General features: G+C 45.6%; 1 protein-coding gene across 2 annotated transcripts in view; it reads left to right on the plus strand.

Annotated features, from left to right (window-relative positions):
- Window positions 1-21,418, plus strand: part of ALDH16A1 (aldehyde dehydrogenase 16 family member A1) — a 94,161-nt gene that overhangs the window by 48,183 nt on the left and 24,560 nt on the right. For both annotated transcript variants that reach the window (XM_060255704.1, XM_060255703.1), the window contains exons 15-16: window positions 4,721-4,925; window positions 6,009-6,194. In XM_060255704.1, coding sequence (XP_060111687.1) covers window positions 4,721-4,925; window positions 6,009-6,194 — 391 coding nt within the window. The remainder of the gene's footprint in view (window positions 1-4,720; window positions 4,926-6,008; window positions 6,195-21,418) is intronic.

The raw sequence follows: 21,418 nt of genomic DNA on the forward strand, positions 1-21,418 counted from the left end.
TCAGATAGCGAATGCCAGGAAATAGTCATGTTGCAAGAAGTTCTTCTGGGACACAACAGTAAACATCACATATGGATCCATTTGAAAACATCATATCTATGTGGAAGGCATAGGGTTGCCAACTCCAGGTTGGGAAATTTCTTGAGGTTTGGGGATTGAACGTGGGAAGGGCAGCCTGGGAGGGATGTAATGCCATAGACTTCACCCTACAAAGCAGCTGTTTTCTTTAGAGGAACTGATGTTTACGGTCTGGAGGTCAATTGTAATTCTGGAAGGCAACCTTTGTGTGAACCAGAGGACCAGCCACTCAAAGTTCTGGGCTTTTTTGAGCAGGAATGCACCAGAGCACAGTTCCGGCTGGCTTGGCTTCAGGGTGTGTGTCCTAATATGGAAATGAGTTCCTGCTGGGTTTTTTCTACAAAAACATCAGATACATCACCTAGAAGAACTGAGCTACCACTAAGTTTGGAAGTCTGCCGTCTTTCCCCAGATGTACGTGCTTTGTACATCTGTGTTCATGTTCCGGTTCTAACTCGGCACGTTGCCAGCAAAAAAGATAATCTGAAAAGCAATATACCAATGAAGAGAGGGAGAACAAGTTCAGCTGCTTTGGGTCCTTCATCAGGGAGAAAGGCAGGTTGTAAATAAATAAGAGCGTAGTAATAACACTAATAATTAATATAGGACATGCAAGAGCTGCCAAGAATAGGCAGATGTCTAGAGGATGCTGTGTCTTGTTGATGGGTTGAAAGGTCAGAAGAGAACTGCCGTTCATGTTAATCTTGTAATGTCTCCCAGCTTTATACTCTCCTTCCTACTCAGGCAATGCTGGTAAGCCAGTTTGGTATAGTGGTTAAGTGTGTGGACTCTTATTTGGGAGAAGTGGGTTTGATTCCCCACTCCTCCACTTACAGCTGCTGGAATGGCCTTGGGTCAGCCATAGCTCTCACAGAGTTGTCCTTGAAATGGCAGTTTCTGTGAGAGCTCTCTCAGCCACACGCACCTTACAGGGTGTCTGTTATGGGGGAAGAAGATAAAGGAGATTGTAAGCTGCTCTGAGACTGATTCAGAGAGAAGGGCAGGGTATAAATCTATGGTCACCTTCTTCTATGACTGTCAATCTCCAGGTGGGGCCCAGGTTTGTAGGGACGCCAGCCTCCAAGTGGGACCCAGACATCCCCTGGAATTACAGCTCATCTCCAGTCTACAAAGTTCAGTTCCCTGGAGAACATAGATGCTCTGGAGGGTGGGTTCTAGGGCATTGTATCTCAGTGGGGTCCCTGTCTTCTCAAGGCTCCTGTGAAGGACTTGGTCCATGTCTGCTTGGAAGGGCAACTACTTTGAATTTTTCCTCAGTCACCTTCCCTCAGTCACACTTACAGAAATCCTGTCAGACTTTTCAAAATTAGGCACCAGACCGTTTTAAAATTCAAAAACCACAAAAATATTTATTAGATAATAAGGGAGAGGGATAAAATAATATTGATTATAACTTCAATATTCAAAAGGCAAATCAGTTGGCAGATGGTTGGCAGAATAAATAAATTACTGAGAGTAGAGAGTTTATCAGGCTGAGGTAAAATATAACAAATAACACTTGGAGAAGATCTTTAACATAAACAGGCAGGCTTCAGAATCCTACTGAATTCTTCACACAGACTGTGCCTTCTGGGCACTCAGAATGCTGTTACTTCAGTTGTTTAGCCCTAGCTTTAGCTATTTTAAAATAATAAAAATAGCAAACCACAATCACTCTTTCCACACACACATAGAGAACTCCTGGCTGGTGCCAGTATATTCTCCCTCACAGACCCTCTCACACTAGCTTCCAGGACTCGCACCTTGTAACTAGTTTCCTGGTCTGAGTCTTGGGTAACCCTGCTGACCACCAGAATCCAGTTCTCCCTTCAGTGTGTATTTGTGTGATCTAGTTTGTACACGGAGATTGCCTGGTGTGCTGGCAAAATCTCCCTCAGAGTTTCAAACTGCCTTAAAACTCTCTCTTCCAGACAGAGACCACACAGCTCTGTCTCCCCCAAGGAGCCCAGCCTCACCGGCTGATCTCAGCCCCTCGTTCAGTTGTCTTTACAACTGACCAGCCTAAGCTCAGTCTTCACTTCAGATTCCTTCTCTGAAGATTTTTCTCGAAGACCCCCCCAGCTAAGACTCAAATTCTGAGGTGTTCCACTGCTAAGCAAAACTCATCTTGTTACTTTTACGTTGCTAGGGCAACGTTCCAGCCAATAGCTGCAAGCCTGTTCCCCAGGTCTCCTGAGTCTGTCACAGCTCCATTCCCAAATCGCCAAGAACTTCCCAACCTGGTTCTTGAAACCTTATACGTTTGTCATTTTCAGAAATATGTTTTGATGAGAGGATTGAGTGACATACAGGTAAAGCACAGACCCAGACAGCAGCTATCATCCTGTGCCATGATGTTTCTGTTCCCAGGCCTGGGATGGCAGTGCACTCCAAAGAACTGGAACTGTGAGAAGGCAGAGGGTCAGGTTGAAAGACAGTGTTCTGAACTCCTCAGGAGAACAGTCTTGCGGCCTAGAGTGTAGGCTGAACATTAATACATTTTTGGCTCCTTTACTTTCTGATGAATTTTCAGGGAAATCTAACAACTTGGATGGAAGGTTATGCCATGTCTGTCACCTCCAATTTCAGGATCTCAAGTGAGGGAGGCATCTTGGGAAAGGCCTTTTTCTACCTGAGGCCCTGGAAAGCCCCTACCAAATCAAACAAGGCAATACAGAGCTGTTTGGACCAAAGACTTAACAGGCTGCAACAAATTTTCTTTGGCTGTAGGAGCCAGTCTAGAAATTTTGGAGTCAGAATGATTTTTTGTTTCAGCCTTCAAGATTTGGTATTTTAATGAGCATATGGTTGATTACTGTTGCATAAAATGTAATCCATGCCTCTGCACATTGTCCTTAAAGCTGTGACAAAAGTTTTGTAGCATATAAATAAATAGAAGGGCAAAGCTGACTGTGATCACAAAAAAAGTCATCCTCTAACCCTGGGGTCCCTAGTTTTTTTGAGCAAAAGGGTGCCTTTGGAATTCTGACACTGGATGGTTGCCACTAGGGGTGGAGCCGGCCACAATATGGCTGCCACTAGAGGTGGAGCCACTGACAAAATCTCAGGGAGTGAAATTATGCATAACTCAAACAGTAATTCTTCAACATTTCAGGCAGAAGTTCTGTTTAACAGGACACCTTTTAAAATGAACATATTGTTTAAAAACATTTTCTTGCACACCCAGATTGTCTTCAGTCACATAGTGAAGATCCTTGTGCTGTTAGTGATAGCTGCTGCTGCAACTTGTTTAAAAATATTCTATGAGCACTGTTGGAATGAAACTCTATTTTCAAAACGTATATCCTACCTTTCTTCCCTCACAAGGGCCCAGGCAGCTAGCAAAACATATCTAATAAAATCACATCTTAAAACCATTAAAAATCAATACACTTTCCCCCCAAAAAATTATTAAAACAATGAAAAACAGAACTAAAATACATACAAAGACATAACAACAATTAAAACATTGGTCAGGAAGGAGGGATCTCTGAGAGGAATGCCAAACAAAAGAAAAAATCTTCATCTGTTGGTAGAAGACAATGACAGAAAAGGACAGATGTCCCTGGGGAAAGAGTTCCAGAGCTAAGTCAATTGACAACAGAAAATTGCTGCCTCAGGTTAGGGTTGCCAGCTCTGGGTTGGGAAATTCCTGGAGATTTTGTGGTTGGAGCCTGGAAAGGGACGTCACTGGGGTATAACTACAGCTAGTGCAGAACGTTGCAGCGTGGCTGCTAATGGGGCTCCCCCGGTGGAGCACATTCGGCCAGTGCTGAGAGAGCTGCGCTGGCTACCTATTGTGTTCTGAGTCCGTTTCAAGGTGTTGGTATTGACCTTTAAAGCCCTCTATGGTCAGGGGCCTGTCTATCTGCGGGACCGCCTTTCCCCACACGTTCCCCGGAGAGCACTGCGTTCAGGGACAAAAAAAATCTGTTGTCCATCCCTAGACCAAGGGAAGCTAGGTTGCGGCAGACGCGAGCTAGGGCCTTCTTGGTGGCAGTGCCAGAACTGTGGCCTCTCCCAGAGGCCATAAGGGCCCTGCGGGATCTTTCTACTTTCCGCAGGGCCTGTAAGACCGAACTGTTTTGACAGGCCTTTGAGACCTAACCTAATTTGGGAGAGAGCTGCCACTTTACACCGTTACAGAGTACCATGATCACCATTTACATTTATATCTACGTTAAATTATATTATAGTGATACAGCACCAAAAATGCAATGGAATGTTTTAAATGTTTAAGTGTTTTAAATAATTTTAAATTGTAGCTTTTTATTGGTTAAATTGTAAAAATGTATGTTGTTAGCCGCCCGGAGTCCGCTTGCGGAGAGGGCGGGATAGAAATGTAAAGTAATAAATAATAAATAAATAATATAATATAATGCTGTAGAGTCCACCCTCCAAAGCAATTGTTTCTCCAGACTGATCTTTGTAGTCTGGAGGCCAGTTGTCATTCTGGGGGGAGGGTGTCTTCTCCACCCTCTACTTGGAGGTTGGCAACCCTCGATCTGATAGTCACCAGGTTCCTCAAGAGGATTGATGCTCTCTCTGCAAGGTGTTTCCCTGTGGCCATTGGGGTTTGTGGGAACAAGGAGTCTGGGCTTGTTGGGATTTCCTAAACTAACAAGGAGCTGGGTCTCATCAGATGGGCAAAGCAGACGGCTCATACTCGGGCGCAGATTTTGTACTACCTGGCTGAGAATCTTGAGCTTCGTCGAGCCGAAGTGGCGTCCCGACTCGAGGCCTTGACCGGTGCAGGGAAAGAAGAGGCCCTGCGGGAGGTGGACCTCAGCGTACAGAGGCTGTTCCACTGGGCGGCGTATTCTGACAAATACGGTGGGGCCGTGCAGGTGAGAAACAGCAGGGCAGTGTACTTGGGTGTATGTGGTAGGGCTCTGTCTGTTTTGGGCAGGCTGCCAGCTTGGAAGGAAGGGTACAGAGGACCAGACCTAGTTTAATATTAATTGGGTCTGAACTGTGGCTTCTTCTTATCCAAATACTTGGAAAATATAATTACTTGGATGGAGAATTTCTGCCATGCCTCTGCTTGACTTTATGTTGTAAATTTGATTCTCAGTGCTAAAAGTCGATTGGGAGGGGGGTGATTTGGGGAACTGGAATTCAGTCGCTGTATGGGACTTCGAAGATTTCTGCATGAAAGAGAGGGTTGAGTTTGGGAGTAGTTTTTATACCCTTTCACAATCCGTATAACCCCAGAGCATCTATTTATAGCATTTTAATCAAACCTGTTAGCTGCTGGTGCCTGAAAGGGCTTGCAGTTAAGGTTGCCAACTCCAGGTGGGACCTGAAGTTCTTCTGGAATGACAGCTGATCTCCAGTTCCCTGGAGAAAATGGCTGCTTTGGAGAGTGGACTCTAGGGCACTGTACCCTGCTGAGGTCCTTCCCCAAACCCCATGATTCTCAGTCTCCACCCTGCCCCCCCCCCAAAAAAAAATCTTCAAGAATATCCCAACCCAGAGTCGGCAGCCCTACTTACCGTACATAAAAATAATATGATAAAAATGATGGAGCAGTTAGGATGGCCATTTAAAACCTAAAAGCAGCAGTCAGATGTGCATCACCCGATCCCCTTTTAGAGCTTCAGGTTAAAACCAACTTATTGATTCACCCAAAAGCCAGGGCCAGCAGTAGACTGTCTGGCTCCCTAGGCAAGGCTACCTTCTGCCCCCCCCCCAACTGATAACGTCATAAGTCACATCGGGGGGCACCCAATTTGGCACCCCCAGAAGGCTGGTGCCGTAGGCAAATGCCTAGTGACTGGGCCAGCCCTGCCAACTGGGAGTCAGCATGAGCTGTCTTTGTCTTGGATGAAATTACAGCAGGTCGCTGTTAGCAGCCTGTTTCCTGTATTCTAAACGAATGGAAGACTTCCCTCTTTCACGCCTGCCTGCTTGCTTCCCTCTCTTAACAGGAAACCATCTTGTATGGTGCCTCCCTTCTCTTCCGAGAGCCTGTCGGTGTCATAGGAATCGCCTGCCCCAATGAACAGCCGCTGCTTAGTTTCATCAGCTTGTTGGCTCCCGCCGTCATCCGTGGCAACTGCGTGGTGATGGTCCCCAGTGAGCGGTACCCGTTGCCTGCCCTGGATTTCTACCAGGTACTGCTCTTTCTCTTTTTTCCTCTTTTCCCTTGTATCCCAAGGAGAACCTGTGCACATTGATCCATGCGTCGTGTATATGCAACCGTGACCTGACCTGGATGGCCCAGGCCTGCACCATCTTGTCAGATCTTGGAAGCTAAGCAGGCTTGGCCCTGGCTAGTACTTGGATGGGAGACCGCCAGAGAAGTCCGGGTCACCACAAAGAGAGGAAGAAGAAGAAGATATTGGATTTATATCCCGCCCTCCACTCCGAAGAGTCTCAGAGCGGCTCACAATCTCCTTTACCTTTTTCCCCCATAACAGACACCCTGTGAGGTGGGTGGGGCTGAGAGGGCTCTCACAGCAGCTGCCCTTTCAAGGACAACCTCTGCCAGAGCTATGGCTAACTCAAGACCATTCCAGCAGGTGCAAGTGGAGGAGTGGGGAATCAAATCCGGTTCTCCCAGATAAGAGTCCGCACACTTCACCACTACACCAAACTGGCTCTCCAGAGGCAGGCAGTGGCAAACAACCTCTGTTCACCTCTTACCTTGAAAGCCCTACAGGGTTGCCGTAAGTTGGCCACAACTTGGTGGCACTTTCCACCACTAGCACCATAAACAAGTGTGCTTGGATGTGATCCTTGGGAAAGAGAGGAATTTAGAGACTTGAAGAGTCCAGAAGTTTAAAGCTCATAAACTCATGAGTCCAACGCAGACTGCAGATGTTAAAAGTGCTCCTCTGCTCAGTCACCCTCAAATTAATTTAAGCAATTTAGATAAGCAAAGAAATTTATCTATGTTTGGTGAGATTCCCGGGCTTCACAGCAATTTGGCTGCTCCATTTTTATCTTCCTGGCAAACAAAACAAAGGTTAGAACCTGGTTTTTGGAGCTTTATAGATCTTAGAAATCACCACAGCCTCTTGCTTATGCTGCCGCCCACCGGAAGTCCTCAGCAGTGGAGTGATGGGGCCTGGTGTGGGGGGGGGGGGGGACACCTTTGCCTCCACCAGGGGAGCTGGCAAGGAGATGGCTGTTCTTCAGTTGTTCACTTCAGGAAAGGGGAGTTTGATTGCTATACTGGCTGTGACTGGATTGTTTGAGAGCACCTGAGAATGTCGCTTGATGGTCCACTGGCAACTTAAACATCAAAACTGATTCCACTTGGCTAGTAGGAGTAATAGTAGTTGTTAATTCAACTTGATTAATCACCCCATCCCAGCTGAATCCGGCTCTTGGCGATATACAACAATAAAAACATATAATAACAATTAAAATCAATTTCTAAAAACAGGTTACAAACCTGATGACATCTGTTATGAAGTGCTGTCAAATTCCTGTTTTCTGGACGCTGCATTAGGGCAAGGAACCCCCCCTTGGAGGGGGGGGGGAGGGAGTGGGATGCCAGCCAGGCAACTGTCGCTGTCTTCAAACAAATGCATTATGCGTTTGTATTTCCATAAGTTATCTCATCTGGAATTGCAAAACCTGGTCCAGAGCAAGGAGATTTTGAGAGCTGTGTCCTAATTACATCAGAGTATTGGGGGGACTTTCAGTACATGGAGTGGCAAAATACTGTTAGAAGAAAACAAAATCATGTGGTTGAAGAATTCTTCCCTAGTGAACAGGGCTTTTTTGGACAAAAAAGACCAGCAGGAACTAATTTGCATATTAGACTACACCCCCTGACATCACCATTGTTTCTCACAAGGCTTTGTTGCAGACAAAGCCCAGCAGGAACTAATTTGCATATTAGGCCACACCTCCTGGTGCCAAGCCAGCTGCGTTCCTGCTTTTAAAAAAAGCCCTGCTAGTTAATATAAAGTCTTTTACCAAGTGGCAGCTGAACTATGCAGTACGCAGAAGCTATACAGCACCCAGGAGCAAGAGAAGGGACACACTAGGTGAATGCATCGGTGCATGACCTATTGAACGAATATCCTGTATGCAGCAGCAACGCACAGGATCTTGGAACTTCTTAAAACATTAGAGGAGACAATTTTTTACTACCCCAGACACCTTCCTGGTATTATCATAGCGATCATGAAAAATGTTAAGATGCAGACAGAGTCTGCACAAGGAATAGAGCCAAGAACTGGGAACACCCATAGAGAAACGCCCACAGGAAGCATCAGGGAATTTCCCAAAGCTTCAAAGTGGAATTTGATCCAACAACTACTACTAAGTCAGATCCAAAGTAAGGTGCGCAGGAAGGGTCTTTCCCTCCTCCCCTTCCCATAGCCCACTGAGCCTTCTGATATTCTGCTCCTGTAGGTGAGGAGACCTTCACAAACAGGGTGGAAGGGCAGAGTGGGGGTGGGGCTGCTGTAGGAAGATGAGGTCTGGCATGACCCGTCCCCATCTCACACACACATACACTACAGAGAGCACTGTTTCACTACCAGAGACCTCTGGACCCAAGCTATTGATCAGAAGTTGCTATACAACCTCTACTATGGCTTTTCCAGGAAGAACTCCTGCAGGATATAAGAACTGTGGACACAAAACAGGGTTATGAATCTGCAGGGCATGGAATTGTCCAGTGATGAGTTGACTTCTGAGTAGGGGGTTGTGCTCAGATGAATTAACTATTAAAATGGCAATTGTCAGGCATACATACTTCCGATAGGCTACATTCCAAGCAGATAGAATAGGGTGGGGAATGCCTGACCCAAGGGCCATTTACGACCCTTGAGATCACTTGGTCTGGCCCTGGGGAATTGCTGGGCCAAGCTGAGCCACATGGCGGCCTCCCTGGGGCCCAGCTGGTGGGCGAGGATCTTGGGGCCCAGCCGGCCTGGCTCAGGCTCTCTGTGGAGCCTGAGTGGTGGGCATTGTAAAGGACTGCTGCTGGGGTATATGGGTGCCCTTAAAGGTCTGCTGGGAGCAGCTGCAGTTTCCGCATGAAGGGAGGGAGGGGTGGCAGGAGTGGGAGCCAGCGATCACCAGTTCAGTATACACTTGATTATCCCAGATGGTGTGGCCTAATATGCTAGTAAGTGTGTGACCTAATATGCTAATATTAGGGGATGTGGTCTAATATGCTAATGAGTTCCTGCTGGGCTTTTTTTTTTTTGCATTTGCCTAGGGCAGCGGGCTGGGGGTTGCGCCAAATTAAGCTCTCCCCACATGATTTCAAACAGAAAAAACAATCATTTGCATTAATTTTGCTCCCTCAACGGAGCACTGTTTTTTAAGTTGATAATTTTGTATGGCCCGCAAATTATGTTAGAAATATCCAAACGGCCCTTGGCAGAAAAAAGGTTTCCCACCCAACAAAGAACCATAAAACAGACTGTAAACTGTGAAATTTCTGGACTACAGTTGCAACCAGTGGGAGTTGGGGGGGGGGGGGGAATTGTTTGAGGGTGCTGTCAGCTAAACTGTGTTGTGTCACTTCCAGGAAAAACCTGGAAGTGACATCACAGTGCTCTAGGGATAGCTTGTGCATCCTAGGTCTGTGGGACATTGTGTCTGAGTTTCCCCCCAAAGTAACACCAATGCCCTTTTCAAATTCTATTTTTTTTCTGCCAAGAGTTGTCAGCAAGAGGTCTTTCATTCTGTCAGGAGACCTGGTGACCTTTTTTCCTAACAGTAAAAGGACTAATACAGCAGGCTTGGAAAAGAAACAGCCTCCGTACACTGGCTGAAAAGAAGATACAACTGCTCTAACCAACTAAAAGATGCTCTGTTAGTGCAGAGTCTTAAAAGTGTCATGTACACTAGATAGTTTGGTGTAGTGGTTGAGTGGAGAGCCAGTTTGGTGTAGTGGTTAAGTGCGCGGACTCCTATCTGGAAGAACTGGGTTTGATTCCCCACTCCTTCACTTGCAGCTGCTGGAATGGCCTTGGGTTAACCATAGCTCTCCCACAGGTTGTCCTTGAAAGGGCAGCTCTCTCAGCCCTACCTACCTCACAGGGTGTTTGTTGCAGGGGAGGAAGATGAGATTGTGACCACTCTGAGATTTAGAGGGAAAAGCAGGATATAAATCCAAAAATGAATATTTGAGCACCCCACCATGAGCAGATAAATCCTGGCCCTAAAGCACAAAAAAAGCCTTCTTCCGTCTATAGTTCATTGCATCCTTGGCCCCCTTCATATACATTCTTTTGCTTAGATTTTATTATGTAATACAATAAATATTTTGGTAGAGAGACATGTTGGGTCAAAAAGAAAGAACTATACCCAAATGATAACAACTAAAAGTATACATTTGTTGTGACTTAATGGTGGTTTTCCCTCCCAAGTATAATACTTTTTTTTTAAAGGACACTTTTTGGGTGGTACATAAAGAACTGTTTATAGAGATGTTACAGACAGTTCCAAAACTGCCTTGATATCAAGCTGCTGACTCACCGTCCGGGAAGATGCTCCCAGTGAGCCATCACATCTTTCCATCTTTTGCTTAAAACCTCTTTCCTACTGTCCTGCAGTGGTGATTCTTAATAGCCTTGACTAGTCCTATCCCATCAGATCTTGGAAGCTAAATAGGGTCAACCCTAGTTAGTACTTATATGGGAGGCCCTTCAAGGAAGATGCGGTTGCTATGTTGAGATGGCCAGATGTGGGTGCTTTAACAAGTAGCAGTTTCTTTCCTGATTACTTGCTGGGAGTCTGAACCATGGTTTAATTCTTGGAATTCTAGTTTGTCAGCAAGAAACAAACTGTAAACTGCTACAGGACCCTCTTCTCCCTTATGTTCCTGCCCAGGAATTAGGATCACAGGGAGAGGCCTTCCTGTTTGTTCCACTAATCAAAGAAGCTCATCTGGTGGGCACACAAAAGAGAGCCTTTTTGGTGGCAGCCCCACAGTTTTGGAACAACTTCCCCAGAGAGTAGAGTTGCCAGCTCCTGGTTGAGAAATTCCTGGAGATTTTGAGGGTGAAGCCTGAGGAGGGCAGGGTTTGGAGAGGGGAGAGACTTCAGTGGGGTATAATGCCATAGAGTCCACCTTCCAAAATGCCCATTTTCCCCAGGGGAACTGATCTCTGTGGCCTGAAGATGTAATTGTGGGAGTTCTCCAGCTACTACCTGAAGGTTGGCAACCCTACCAGAGAGGTGACCCCCCCCCCCACCACCACCACCACCCCCTCTTTCAGTCTTTAGGAGGCAGCTGAAGATGGTTTTATTTAGGATGGCATTTGATTAATGTAATTTTCCTATTTATTGGCTGCCTTAAACATGTTATTTTAAATTGTGGGTTTTGATGTATTTTGATGGTTATGGCTTTGTTTGCCTTAGAATCATGGAATCATAGAATTGGAAAGTACCTCCAGGGTAATCTAGTCCAACTCCTTGCACAATGCAAGGTTCACAATTCACAAGTACCCCCCCACACACACACATACACAAACACACAGCCTTTTAAGCTGCCTTGAGTCCCATAAGGTTGAAAAGCAGCTAGTAAATGTTTTAAATCAAATAAATAAAAAGTGCCTGAATTTGAACAGTCCAATAACTGCTTCATCTTTGAAGCCAGAAGTCCTGAAACTTGGCAACGGGCTGAAGGAGGGGCTTGGGAGCCGGCTGTTCGAAAACTAGGACAGGCTGATTCTGACCAAGAAAGCACCCTTGGGAACAATAGAGCATCCTTGGGAAAGATTATAATCTATTATTTTGTTACATATCTGGATAGGCATTTGTTGACTATTTGAAGCTATTAATTCTCTGGGTACTGACATTGGAAATGCTTAAAAATGCAGAGCCAGTGTCAAAAAGTTAGAATTATGCTTGTCTTTGGCTATTTTCCTAAGGCTCCTGTATCTGTTGACTTTTATTTCCATGGTGTTTCTCAAGAAATGCTCTTAAACTCTTCAGGCTCAGTATCACTTTATGCATAGATGTTTAAGTTGTGGTGCCAGTTTGAAGTTAAGTAAATGATGTTAAGAAGACTCCTTGTACACGCACAGATCTGCACTCAGTTTTTCCCTTCCCTGCAAAGGTGACCTCTACTTCACAGAAGTAGCTACCAGATGCCAATGGGCTGTGAAACTATTGTGAAGTAAAAGCCCAGTGGGGATCCACTGTAAGAGCCAGTTTAGTGTAGTGGTTAAGTGTGCAGACTCTTATCTGGGAGAACTGGGTTTGATTCCCCACTCCTCCACTTGCACCTGCTGGAATGGCCTTGGGTCAGCCATAGCTCTCACAGAGGTTGTCCTTGAAAGGGCAGCTTCTGGGAGAGCTCTCTCAGCCCCACCTACCTCACAGGATGTCTGTTATGGGGGAAGAAGATAAAGGAGATTGTAAGCCACTCTGAGGCTCTGATTCAGAGAGAAAGGCAGGATATAAATCTGTCTTCTTCTTCTTCCGTGTATAAAAGGGAGGTGTTGTTTAGGGGAGTTTTACAGATGGCAAGCGGATGCTCTTGCTGCCAAGTACTTCTGGAACAAGCAAGGTTGTCAGCTACAATACTGCAGTGAGACTCCAATAAATGATCACAGCTGTGTTAAAGAATAAATTTTGGCAAGTTTTTTTTAAAAAAGATTTTTTTTAAAATTTTATACTTACAAACATACAGAGAAAATGAAACAGAAATACTACAATACTGCATTTTCCTGTACACAATCGTATTTGGTGGACAAAAGTTTTTTCCATTTCTTTTTTAGTAATTTTAAAACTTTTTGTGCCCAATTTTGGCAAGTCTTGAGTGTGAGGGAAGCAGCACCTGCTGAAATCATCCTCTCCCTATGCAAGGATGAAGAAGCGCCAGAGCAGCTCCTACTTTCCTTGATGATTCACCCATTCTGTCAGCTTCCAAAAGGCCAGATGGGAAGAAGTCATTGTTGTTTCTTCTTGGCCCACAGCATCAGAAACTCTCTACACCCAGGGAGGAGGCCTGTGGAGTCTAATTGGATCCAGCCATCTTCCCTCACCCCAAGTCTTGCTCAGCCCTTCTTCCATGATGATGATGATATTGGATTTATATCCCGCCATCTACTCTGAATCTCAAGAGTCTCAGAGTGGTCACAATCTCCTTTACCTTTCTCCCCCCCCAACCCACAACAGACACCCTGTGAGGTGGGTGGGGCTGAGAGAGCTCTTGCAGCAGCTGCCCTTTCAAGGACAACTCTTGTGAGAGCTATGGCTGACCCAAGGCCATTCCAGCAGCTGCAAGTGGAGGAGTGGGGAATCAAACCCGGTTCTCCCAGATAAGAGTCCGCACACTTAACCACTACACCAAACTGGCTCTCAAACTGACTTATGTCCATGTAGATACTATGGCCCCTAGCATAGCTTGTATGAGTGGTCTCATGGGACCCTTTCCCTTCTTTTTCACCAACAGAAAAGTCGATTGGATCTAATGACATTTCACAATAATGGGAATGCATTCAGTTTTCACAGATTATTAGGTTCCCAGAATGAACAAACATAACTCAAAGTAAATTAATTGTTCCAGAATGACTCTCGGTAGAATACAGGGAGTTCTTCACTTCTTGAACGTTTACAAAAAAGAGCTTGTCATGCAATGATAAATGGCTTTCATATGATGAGTCTTTTGGAGAGCTGGACTAGATGGGTGATTCTTTTCCATTCCTGAGAAAGGTGGCTTTAGAAGTAAGAGCCAAGTGTTATGAAATCCCTTTCCAGCTGCCCCATATTTAGGGCTAGGGTATAACAAATGTTAGGATTGTGACCAGAGGGTTTGGGGTGCATTTGTTGGTTAGGCAATGGATTGTAGATAGTCGATCTTATCAGATATCCAAGCAATGGCTGGACTTCATCCAGCAGCTTCGGAGAAGTCTCAAGAGCTTGTTACAGAGATTTATTTTATCTGGCAAGTTTATCGATATTATTAAAAACTGCCAGGAGAGAACTGCTTTGATGTTAGTTGCTTTTGAGGGAAATGTATCTGGCAAGTTTATTGATTCTTATTACAATCTCGTCTTCTCATGACTTTTATAGAATCTGGAAGTGCACATCTGGCCGAACCAGGCAGATTCCCTTTTGTCCTTATTGATAACATGACACTTTCGTGTAACAGGGGAGGAGAGCAATATGCTTCCATGAATATGAGGTCAAAGGGGTGGGGGAAGCGTTCTCTTTTTCATTTTTTTTGGGGGGGGGGCATGTTTCACATGTTTGGAAGATACTGTACCATGGATGAAGTGTGCTGGGCAATGATTTGGACAGTCTGCAACTGAAATTGCATTTTTGCCATGAACTCATTGGAGTGACTTTGGACAGACCCCCCTCCCCCTTCTCAGCCTCATCCCTCATGGAATCTCTGTCAATAGAGAACTCAGCAGGAGCATCTTCCAGGAGAAAAGCCAGTGTTAATGTAGCGGTTAGTGCTGGACTCGAAACTGCCACTTCTTGGGCCTGTCAACTCCTTCAGCCTAAAGTTCTTCACAGGGCCGCTGTCAGGGACATCCCTGCCACTAGGCAAACAAGGCAATTGCCTAAGGCACCGGCCTTCTGGGGGCGCCAAATAGGGCGTCCCCCCACATGACTCAGTGACGTTATCAGTGCAGGGGGTGGGGCGCCAGAAGTTAGCCTTGCTTAGGGTGCCAGACATTCTGGGGCCAGCCCCGGTAGCTGTGACAGTAAAATGGAGGAGGGGAGAACCATGTATGCCTTCCCCAAGCTCCATGGAGGATGGGCAAGGTAAAAACATGCTAAATAAACTCTGACACTTTTTGTACTTTGGGAAAGGCCCACCAATTAAAAAAAAAAACCCACATGGCTTCAGCTGGTTGTGATCCATACGTTCAAGTTTAAATTGCTGCTGCAGAATACTTTATGTAATGTAGGAGTAACGTCTGTGGCAACGCAGCTGTGAAGGGATCTTTTTTCGAGAGATAAAGACTTCCTTTTTGACATGGAATCCTCCCCCAGACTGTTTACACGATGCTGCCTTCCTTCAAATCCCTCCTAAGAGCCCGCCTTTTGGACATCACTCTTGTGAAGCACTGCAGCAACCACATCGCTTGGGTCATAGTTCAATTGGGCCAGGCTTAGCAACTGGCTTTCCAAGTGGCTCTCATGACAGACTAAATAATTTCCCTCATCCCAGGGATCTCTAGAATTGTAGTTCAGTGAGGTGGCCTAGATACCTCTGACTGCCAGAGAGCCATAACAGTTCAACTGATGCAAGACCAACATGTGTTTGCAGTTTAAATATAGAGTCTCCCCTCTCCACAGGGGATGGTCCATCCAGACCTATAGAGTGAGGGGTAGCATTCCTCACAGAAGAACTGTGAGACCTGTCCATGGTGCTAACTCTTGCCCTTCAAATCCCTTTGCCAACACCGGCCATTTCAACAGGGACTCGTGCTAATTCCTTTAAGCCTCATTCACAATTATGAACAAGCTTTATATTCACCAAAACTACATCTGCCCATAGTCCTGTCACCCCACCCAGCGCACCTCTGCTCTGTCCTCCACCCCTGCATTCTCTGTTCTTGGCTGTTAAGCTCTATCAGGGTTTTAACAGGCTTCACATCTGCTATACAGCGTACACTTTGTATACAGACGATGCGGTTGTCTATTCTATCACTACCGTCCCCAGCTCACCTTCATTATTCTTTCTCTTACTTCTCCCAAACACATCCTGGTAACTGTAATTCCCAGAGCCCTGACTTCAAATATCCATGTTACAATTTCCAGAAAAAAACCCTGACCTAGATAGCCCAGACAAACCCGATCTCATCAGATCTTGGAAACTAAGCAAGGTCCACTCTGGCAAGTACTTGGATGTTAGACCACCTTGGAAATATCAGAGGCAAGAGGTGGGAGCAGGCACTTTTCAGCCACCTCTGAATATCCTCCAGGCCCCCAGTGGGGGTCAGTCATTAGAGGTCATGACTTCCGGGTGCGCATACACATGTACATTTAAAAAAATCCCAGTAGATGAATTTGGGTGGGCAGCCATGTTCATCTGAAGCAGTAGAACAAAGTTTGAGTCCAGAGGCACCTTTAAGACCAAAACCGTTTAATTCTGGGTATAAACTTCCATGTGCATGCACACTTCTTCAGATACATTGAAGCATATTTTCTCAAGCCTTACATATAGGTAGAGAGAGGGTGGCGGCGGTTAGTTGCCTGGAGGGACCAGTTAGAGTTAAGATGCATAAGTAACTGGACAATAAGTATAGTGGAGACTGGATTAAAGCAATTGGTAAGACCTGTGAATCGCAGCAAATCAGAATACAAATAGAAGAGTTAACAGATATGGAACGAAGTTTGAGTCCAGTGGCACCTCCAAGACCAACAAAGTTCAATTCTTGGTATAAGTGAGAACTGAGAGACTTAGCATGTGTAGATACACACTTCTTCAGATATACTGAAACAGATTTCCTCAAGCATTATGCAGGCTGTAAGGGGTTAGTTGCCAAGAAGGGCTAGTTAGAGTCAAACTGCAAAAGTACAGCTAAGATTGGATTGACACAGTTAATAAAATCTGTGAATAGCAGCAAATTAGCATACAGAGAATTAACAACATATGTAAGAACTAAGTTCAGTTAACACCTTTAAGACCAACAAAGTTTATCAAAGATTTCAGGTTTTCACGGCTGGTAACATCATTAGGGTTTGTAGAATCTTTCGGGCTCAAGTGCCGTGTTCTACTGGAGAAAGTTTTCCTTCCAGACGTTTCGTTCTCAGCTGTGGAGAACATCCTCAGTGGCGTTTCAGCCGGAGCAGGCGCTCTGACCTTCTTGGCTGCTCAATGCACAGCAGCCAAGAAGGTAAGAGCGCCTGCTCCGGCTGCAACGCCACTGAGGATGTTCTCCGCAGCTGAGAACGAAACGTCTGGAAGGAGAACTTTCTCCAGTAGAACACGGCACTTGAGCCCAAAAGATTCTACAAACCCTAACAACAAAGTTTAATTCTGGATATAAGTAAGGACTGAGTGACTTAGCATGTGTAGTGAGATAAGAACCTGATATCTCTGTTAAGCCCAGGGGGTTCCATTATCCTGAGTGTTGAAAGGAAGACAAGGTGTTCAGTAGGATTTTGAGAATGTAGTTCTGAGAATGCATGGGGCAAGGAAATAATGTGGAGCAGGACCATAGCCAGCTGGGGGTTTGGGGGGCAGAGCCCCCATCGTATATTTAAAGCCCCCATCTCAGTCTCCCCCTTTAATCTGGAAAAAATATTACTTTCTATATATTAGTTATTTCAGTCATGTTGTCCCCTAGTGTGCACGAGCTAACAGGCATCATTGATTCCTTCCTGGCTGGCTTCCTCTTTTGATTGGCCAGTAGCTTGCTTCCTCCTTTAATTTGCCGGTAGCCAAGTTTACTCCTGAGCAGCCCTCCACTCTCTGCACCTCAGTGTGTGTGCAGGGGACAGTGTTGTTTGCTGTCGAGGGTGCCACAACAAACAGTTTTCTTTCTCTTCCCCCTTTCCTTCAGCCCATGGGAAGCCCCTCTCCCTCTGTGACTGCTGGGTTTGTCTAGGCAGGGCAGCCGCTCTGTCTTTGGGCTGTCTTGCCATTGTTTGAACAAGGCTCTTTCAAGCCAGCTGGGAAATTTAGACTGCTGAGTAATTTAGCTTCAGAACAATCCCACAGTTTCAGGCATGGGCTGTAATTATTTCCCCCTTATCTCTCTCTCGTCTTCTCTGGGTCTGTCACACAGCAGGCGCAAGGGATCTCTCCTGCAGCCTTTTCCAGAGAGAACACACCTGTTCCTCCCAGGTCCCACCCCTCTCTGGGCTAGTTTCCTTCCAAAACTTTGCCACCCAATCAGAGGACAGAAGGGATCATGGGAAATGTAGGCTTTCTTCAGTAATTCCTAGGCAGGCTTCTCTGGAGCCTGTAGGCTTCACTTGGCCCAGGATCATGACAGGCCCACATCAGCACACAAGAAATCTGGGGGGGGGGGGGGGAGAGGCAGGACAAAAGTCTGAAAGAATGCCAGGCAAGGAGAGGCATTGCTTTCAAGCTGCCTTCAAGGCAGAATTCCTCTCTCCCCACCCTGTTCAGAAATTCTTGGGGAGAGAGAGACCCTGGGTTGACCAGGGTGGGTAGCCCAGCTAATTTAATTAGCGCCCCTTCAGTGCTCCAGCACTCCCTCCCAAAACAATTTCTGGCTGCAAGACTGATGTAGAGGGATAAAGAATATAGAGGGATGGTACTGTAACTATTTTCTCCTCTCTTCTGTAATGTGGAAACTGTGTAGAGTGGGTGGGGGTTTTGTTTTTGTTTTGTTTAATACAGAATCAACAGAAATTGACATTCTAATGCTGAAAAAGGAGTCCACAAAGATTGCAGCAACAAGCAGACCATTGCATTAATTTCCCACACAAGCACAGTGAGGCTCAAAATCTTACAACAAAGGCTCTTACCATGTATGGAATAAGAAATGCCAGATGTTCAAGCTGGATTCAAAAGAAGAAGTAGTACTAGAGATATTACTGCAAATTCATGTTGGTTACTGAAGCCTATGAGAGAATTTCACAAGAAAACCAGTGTTTGCATTTCATAGATTACATCAAAGCTTTCGACTGTGGGGATCATGAGAAGCTGTGGATGGTTTAAAAAGAAATTGTTTTGATGTACAACCTGCACTCTGGCCAAGATGCTACTGCTACAACAAAATATCGAGAAGCAGAATGGTTTCCAGTTGGCAGAGATGTCAGACAGAATGGTTTCTAGTTGTCAAAGGTGTATTTAATTTCCTTATCGGTTCAGTCAGTATGCAGAACATATAAGGAAAGCTAGATAAGATTTAGATGAAGGGGGAAGGGAAACGGTGAAAGATATGAGATGTGCGGCTAACACTACATTGCTGGCAGAAAATAGTAAAGACTTGAAACCACTACTGATGAAGGCTAAAGGAGAAACTGCCAAATCAGGATTACAGCTGAACATCAAGAAGACAAAAGTAATGACTGCTAAGGAATTGTACATCTTTTAACATCGACTGTCAAGCATGCGGGTTCAATGACGAGTCGAAGTTGCTACAAAGACTAGCCATAAAGTGGGACAGGGGGGAAGGGAAAGAATAATAAGGCAACAAGGTTGAGCCCTCCTTGACACTTCCCAGACCAGGCTTGAGCAGGACTCTAAAACAATCAATTAACAATGGAATTTTACCATTCTTGACATACTGCCCCCCCTAAAATCAGCCTTGGGGCTTCTGACGAAAGGCTTTATGAAATTTATTTATCAAGTCAGGAGCTAACACATCTTTCTCAGCTACCCATTCATTTTCACTGGCTGGGAAATGTTTCCATTTGATCAAATAGTACAATATTCCGCTTTTCACTTTCAAATCTAAAATCTCCTGCGCTTCATGATGACTGATTCCCAATCTGGATAGGTTGTGGAGCTGGTGGTTGAGGGTGCCAAGAAGAACCACCCGGGTCTCTTTGCAGAAGACTGCAATGAAAGACAGGGTGTATTTTACTAAACATTTTGGGCAGTTCTAGTTCTACTGTAACTTTATTGATCACCCGTTTGATCTTGAAGGGACCCAAGAATCTATAGGCCAATTTCTTGGACGGCTGGTTCAAGGGGAGGTTTTTGGTTGAAACAAATACAGAGTTCCCCACCTTAAAATCCCACACCGGTACATGAGACTTGTCATACTGCTTTTTATACGCTTCCTTCGCCACCTCCAGATTCTCTTGGATCACTTTCCAGCTACTCCCGAGTTTTCCCCACCATTGTTCGAATGATGTGGGGTCGCGGGTTCGTTCGCCCCCTGGCAGGAGAGGAACAGGCTTCCCTTCATACCCATTCACAATCTGAAAAGGGAAAGCCTTTGTCGAGCTGTGCACGCTGTTGGTGGTTCACATAGCACTGTGCACGCTGTTGGTGGTTCCAACAAGGCGTTCACGCGTTCCGTCTGTCCATCCGTTTGTGGGTGGTAGGCAGAGCTCAACCCCTGTTCTATACCAGATAATTTGCAAAACTCCCGCCAGAAGTTGGCAACGAACTGCGGGCCCCTGTCACTAATGACCTTGTCAGGGAATGAGTGTAATTTCACAATATGATGGAAAAATAGATAGGCGAGCCTCTTGGCGGTTGGCAGCTGCGCACATGGAATAAAGTGCGCCTGTTTGGAAAAGGTGTCTACTACTACCAGAATTACTGTCTTGCCCTGCGAGACTGGTAGTTCGACTATGAAATCCATTGACACCATGGACCAAGGGTGAGTAGCCATCTCCAAAGGTTTCAGCAGTCCCGGGGGCTTCCCTCCCCTTCTTTTAGTCATGAGGCAGATTGGGCAGGAAGCTACGAACTCAGAAACATCCTTTTTCATAGAGGGCCACCAAAACTGTCTACTAATTAGGTGGAGTGTTTTAACGTACCCGAAGTGGCCAGCCAGCTTGTTAGAATGACAAAATTGTAAGACCTCTGACCGTAGGCTTTTCGGAACGTACAGCTTACTCCCCTTATACCAGAGCCCATCCTCCCCTTTCTGCATGTCTCCTGGTCGGTCTTCTCCCTCTTTTTCGGTCTCAATGGCCAAATGCTCTCCCCCCCACCCGTTTGGCTGCGGCTTCTGCTGAGTTTTGGACCTAGTGGTTACCATAGCAGCCACCTGAGTGGGGGGAATCAGTGAGTCCACCACCTCCTCCTTTTGACTGTTATGCTGAGGAAGGCGCGAAAGAGCATCAGCCAAAAAGTTCTTCGTTCCAGGAATATGCCTCAGCACAAAGTCAAATTTGGAGAAAAACCCCGCCCACCTGATCTGTTTTTCATTGAGTTTTCTCCGGCCCATTAACGCTTCCAAATTCTTGTGATCAGTCCAGATTTCAAAGGGCACTTTGGCGCCTTCCAACCATGATCTCCATGTTTTCAAAGCATAAGTCACAGCGAAAGCTTCCTTATCCCAGACTGACCAATTTCTCTGCTCTTGAGAAAACTTTTTAGAAATATAGGTGCAGGGCTTCAGCCTTCCTTCCTCATCTTTCTGCATGAGGATGGCTCCGACGGTGACGTCGGAGGTGTCACATTGCACAATAAAGGGTTTCAGCTCATTAGGGTGACTCAGAACCGGTTCACTCCTAAATAGCCGCTTGAGTTTGTTGAATGCCTCCTGGCATTTCTGTGTCCAATTTAACCTCGACCCCGGTTTCTTAGCGTCTGGGCCCTTCCCTTTAGTTTTTAATAATAATAATAATAATAAATTTTATTTATACCCCACCCTCCCTGCCGAGGCAGGCTCAGGGCGGCTTACAGGACATGGTAAAAACCATGTTAAAACAATAAAACAAGATTATACAGTTCAATACAGATAACAATTAAATATTTAAATAATCTAAAAACAGTCTAAATAATATAATCTAA

This window comes from Heteronotia binoei, chromosome 15 (assembly GCF_032191835.1).
Source record: "Heteronotia binoei isolate CCM8104 ecotype False Entrance Well chromosome 15, APGP_CSIRO_Hbin_v1, whole genome shotgun sequence".
Lineage (NCBI taxonomy): Eukaryota > Metazoa > Chordata > Lepidosauria > Squamata > Gekkonidae > Heteronotia > Heteronotia binoei.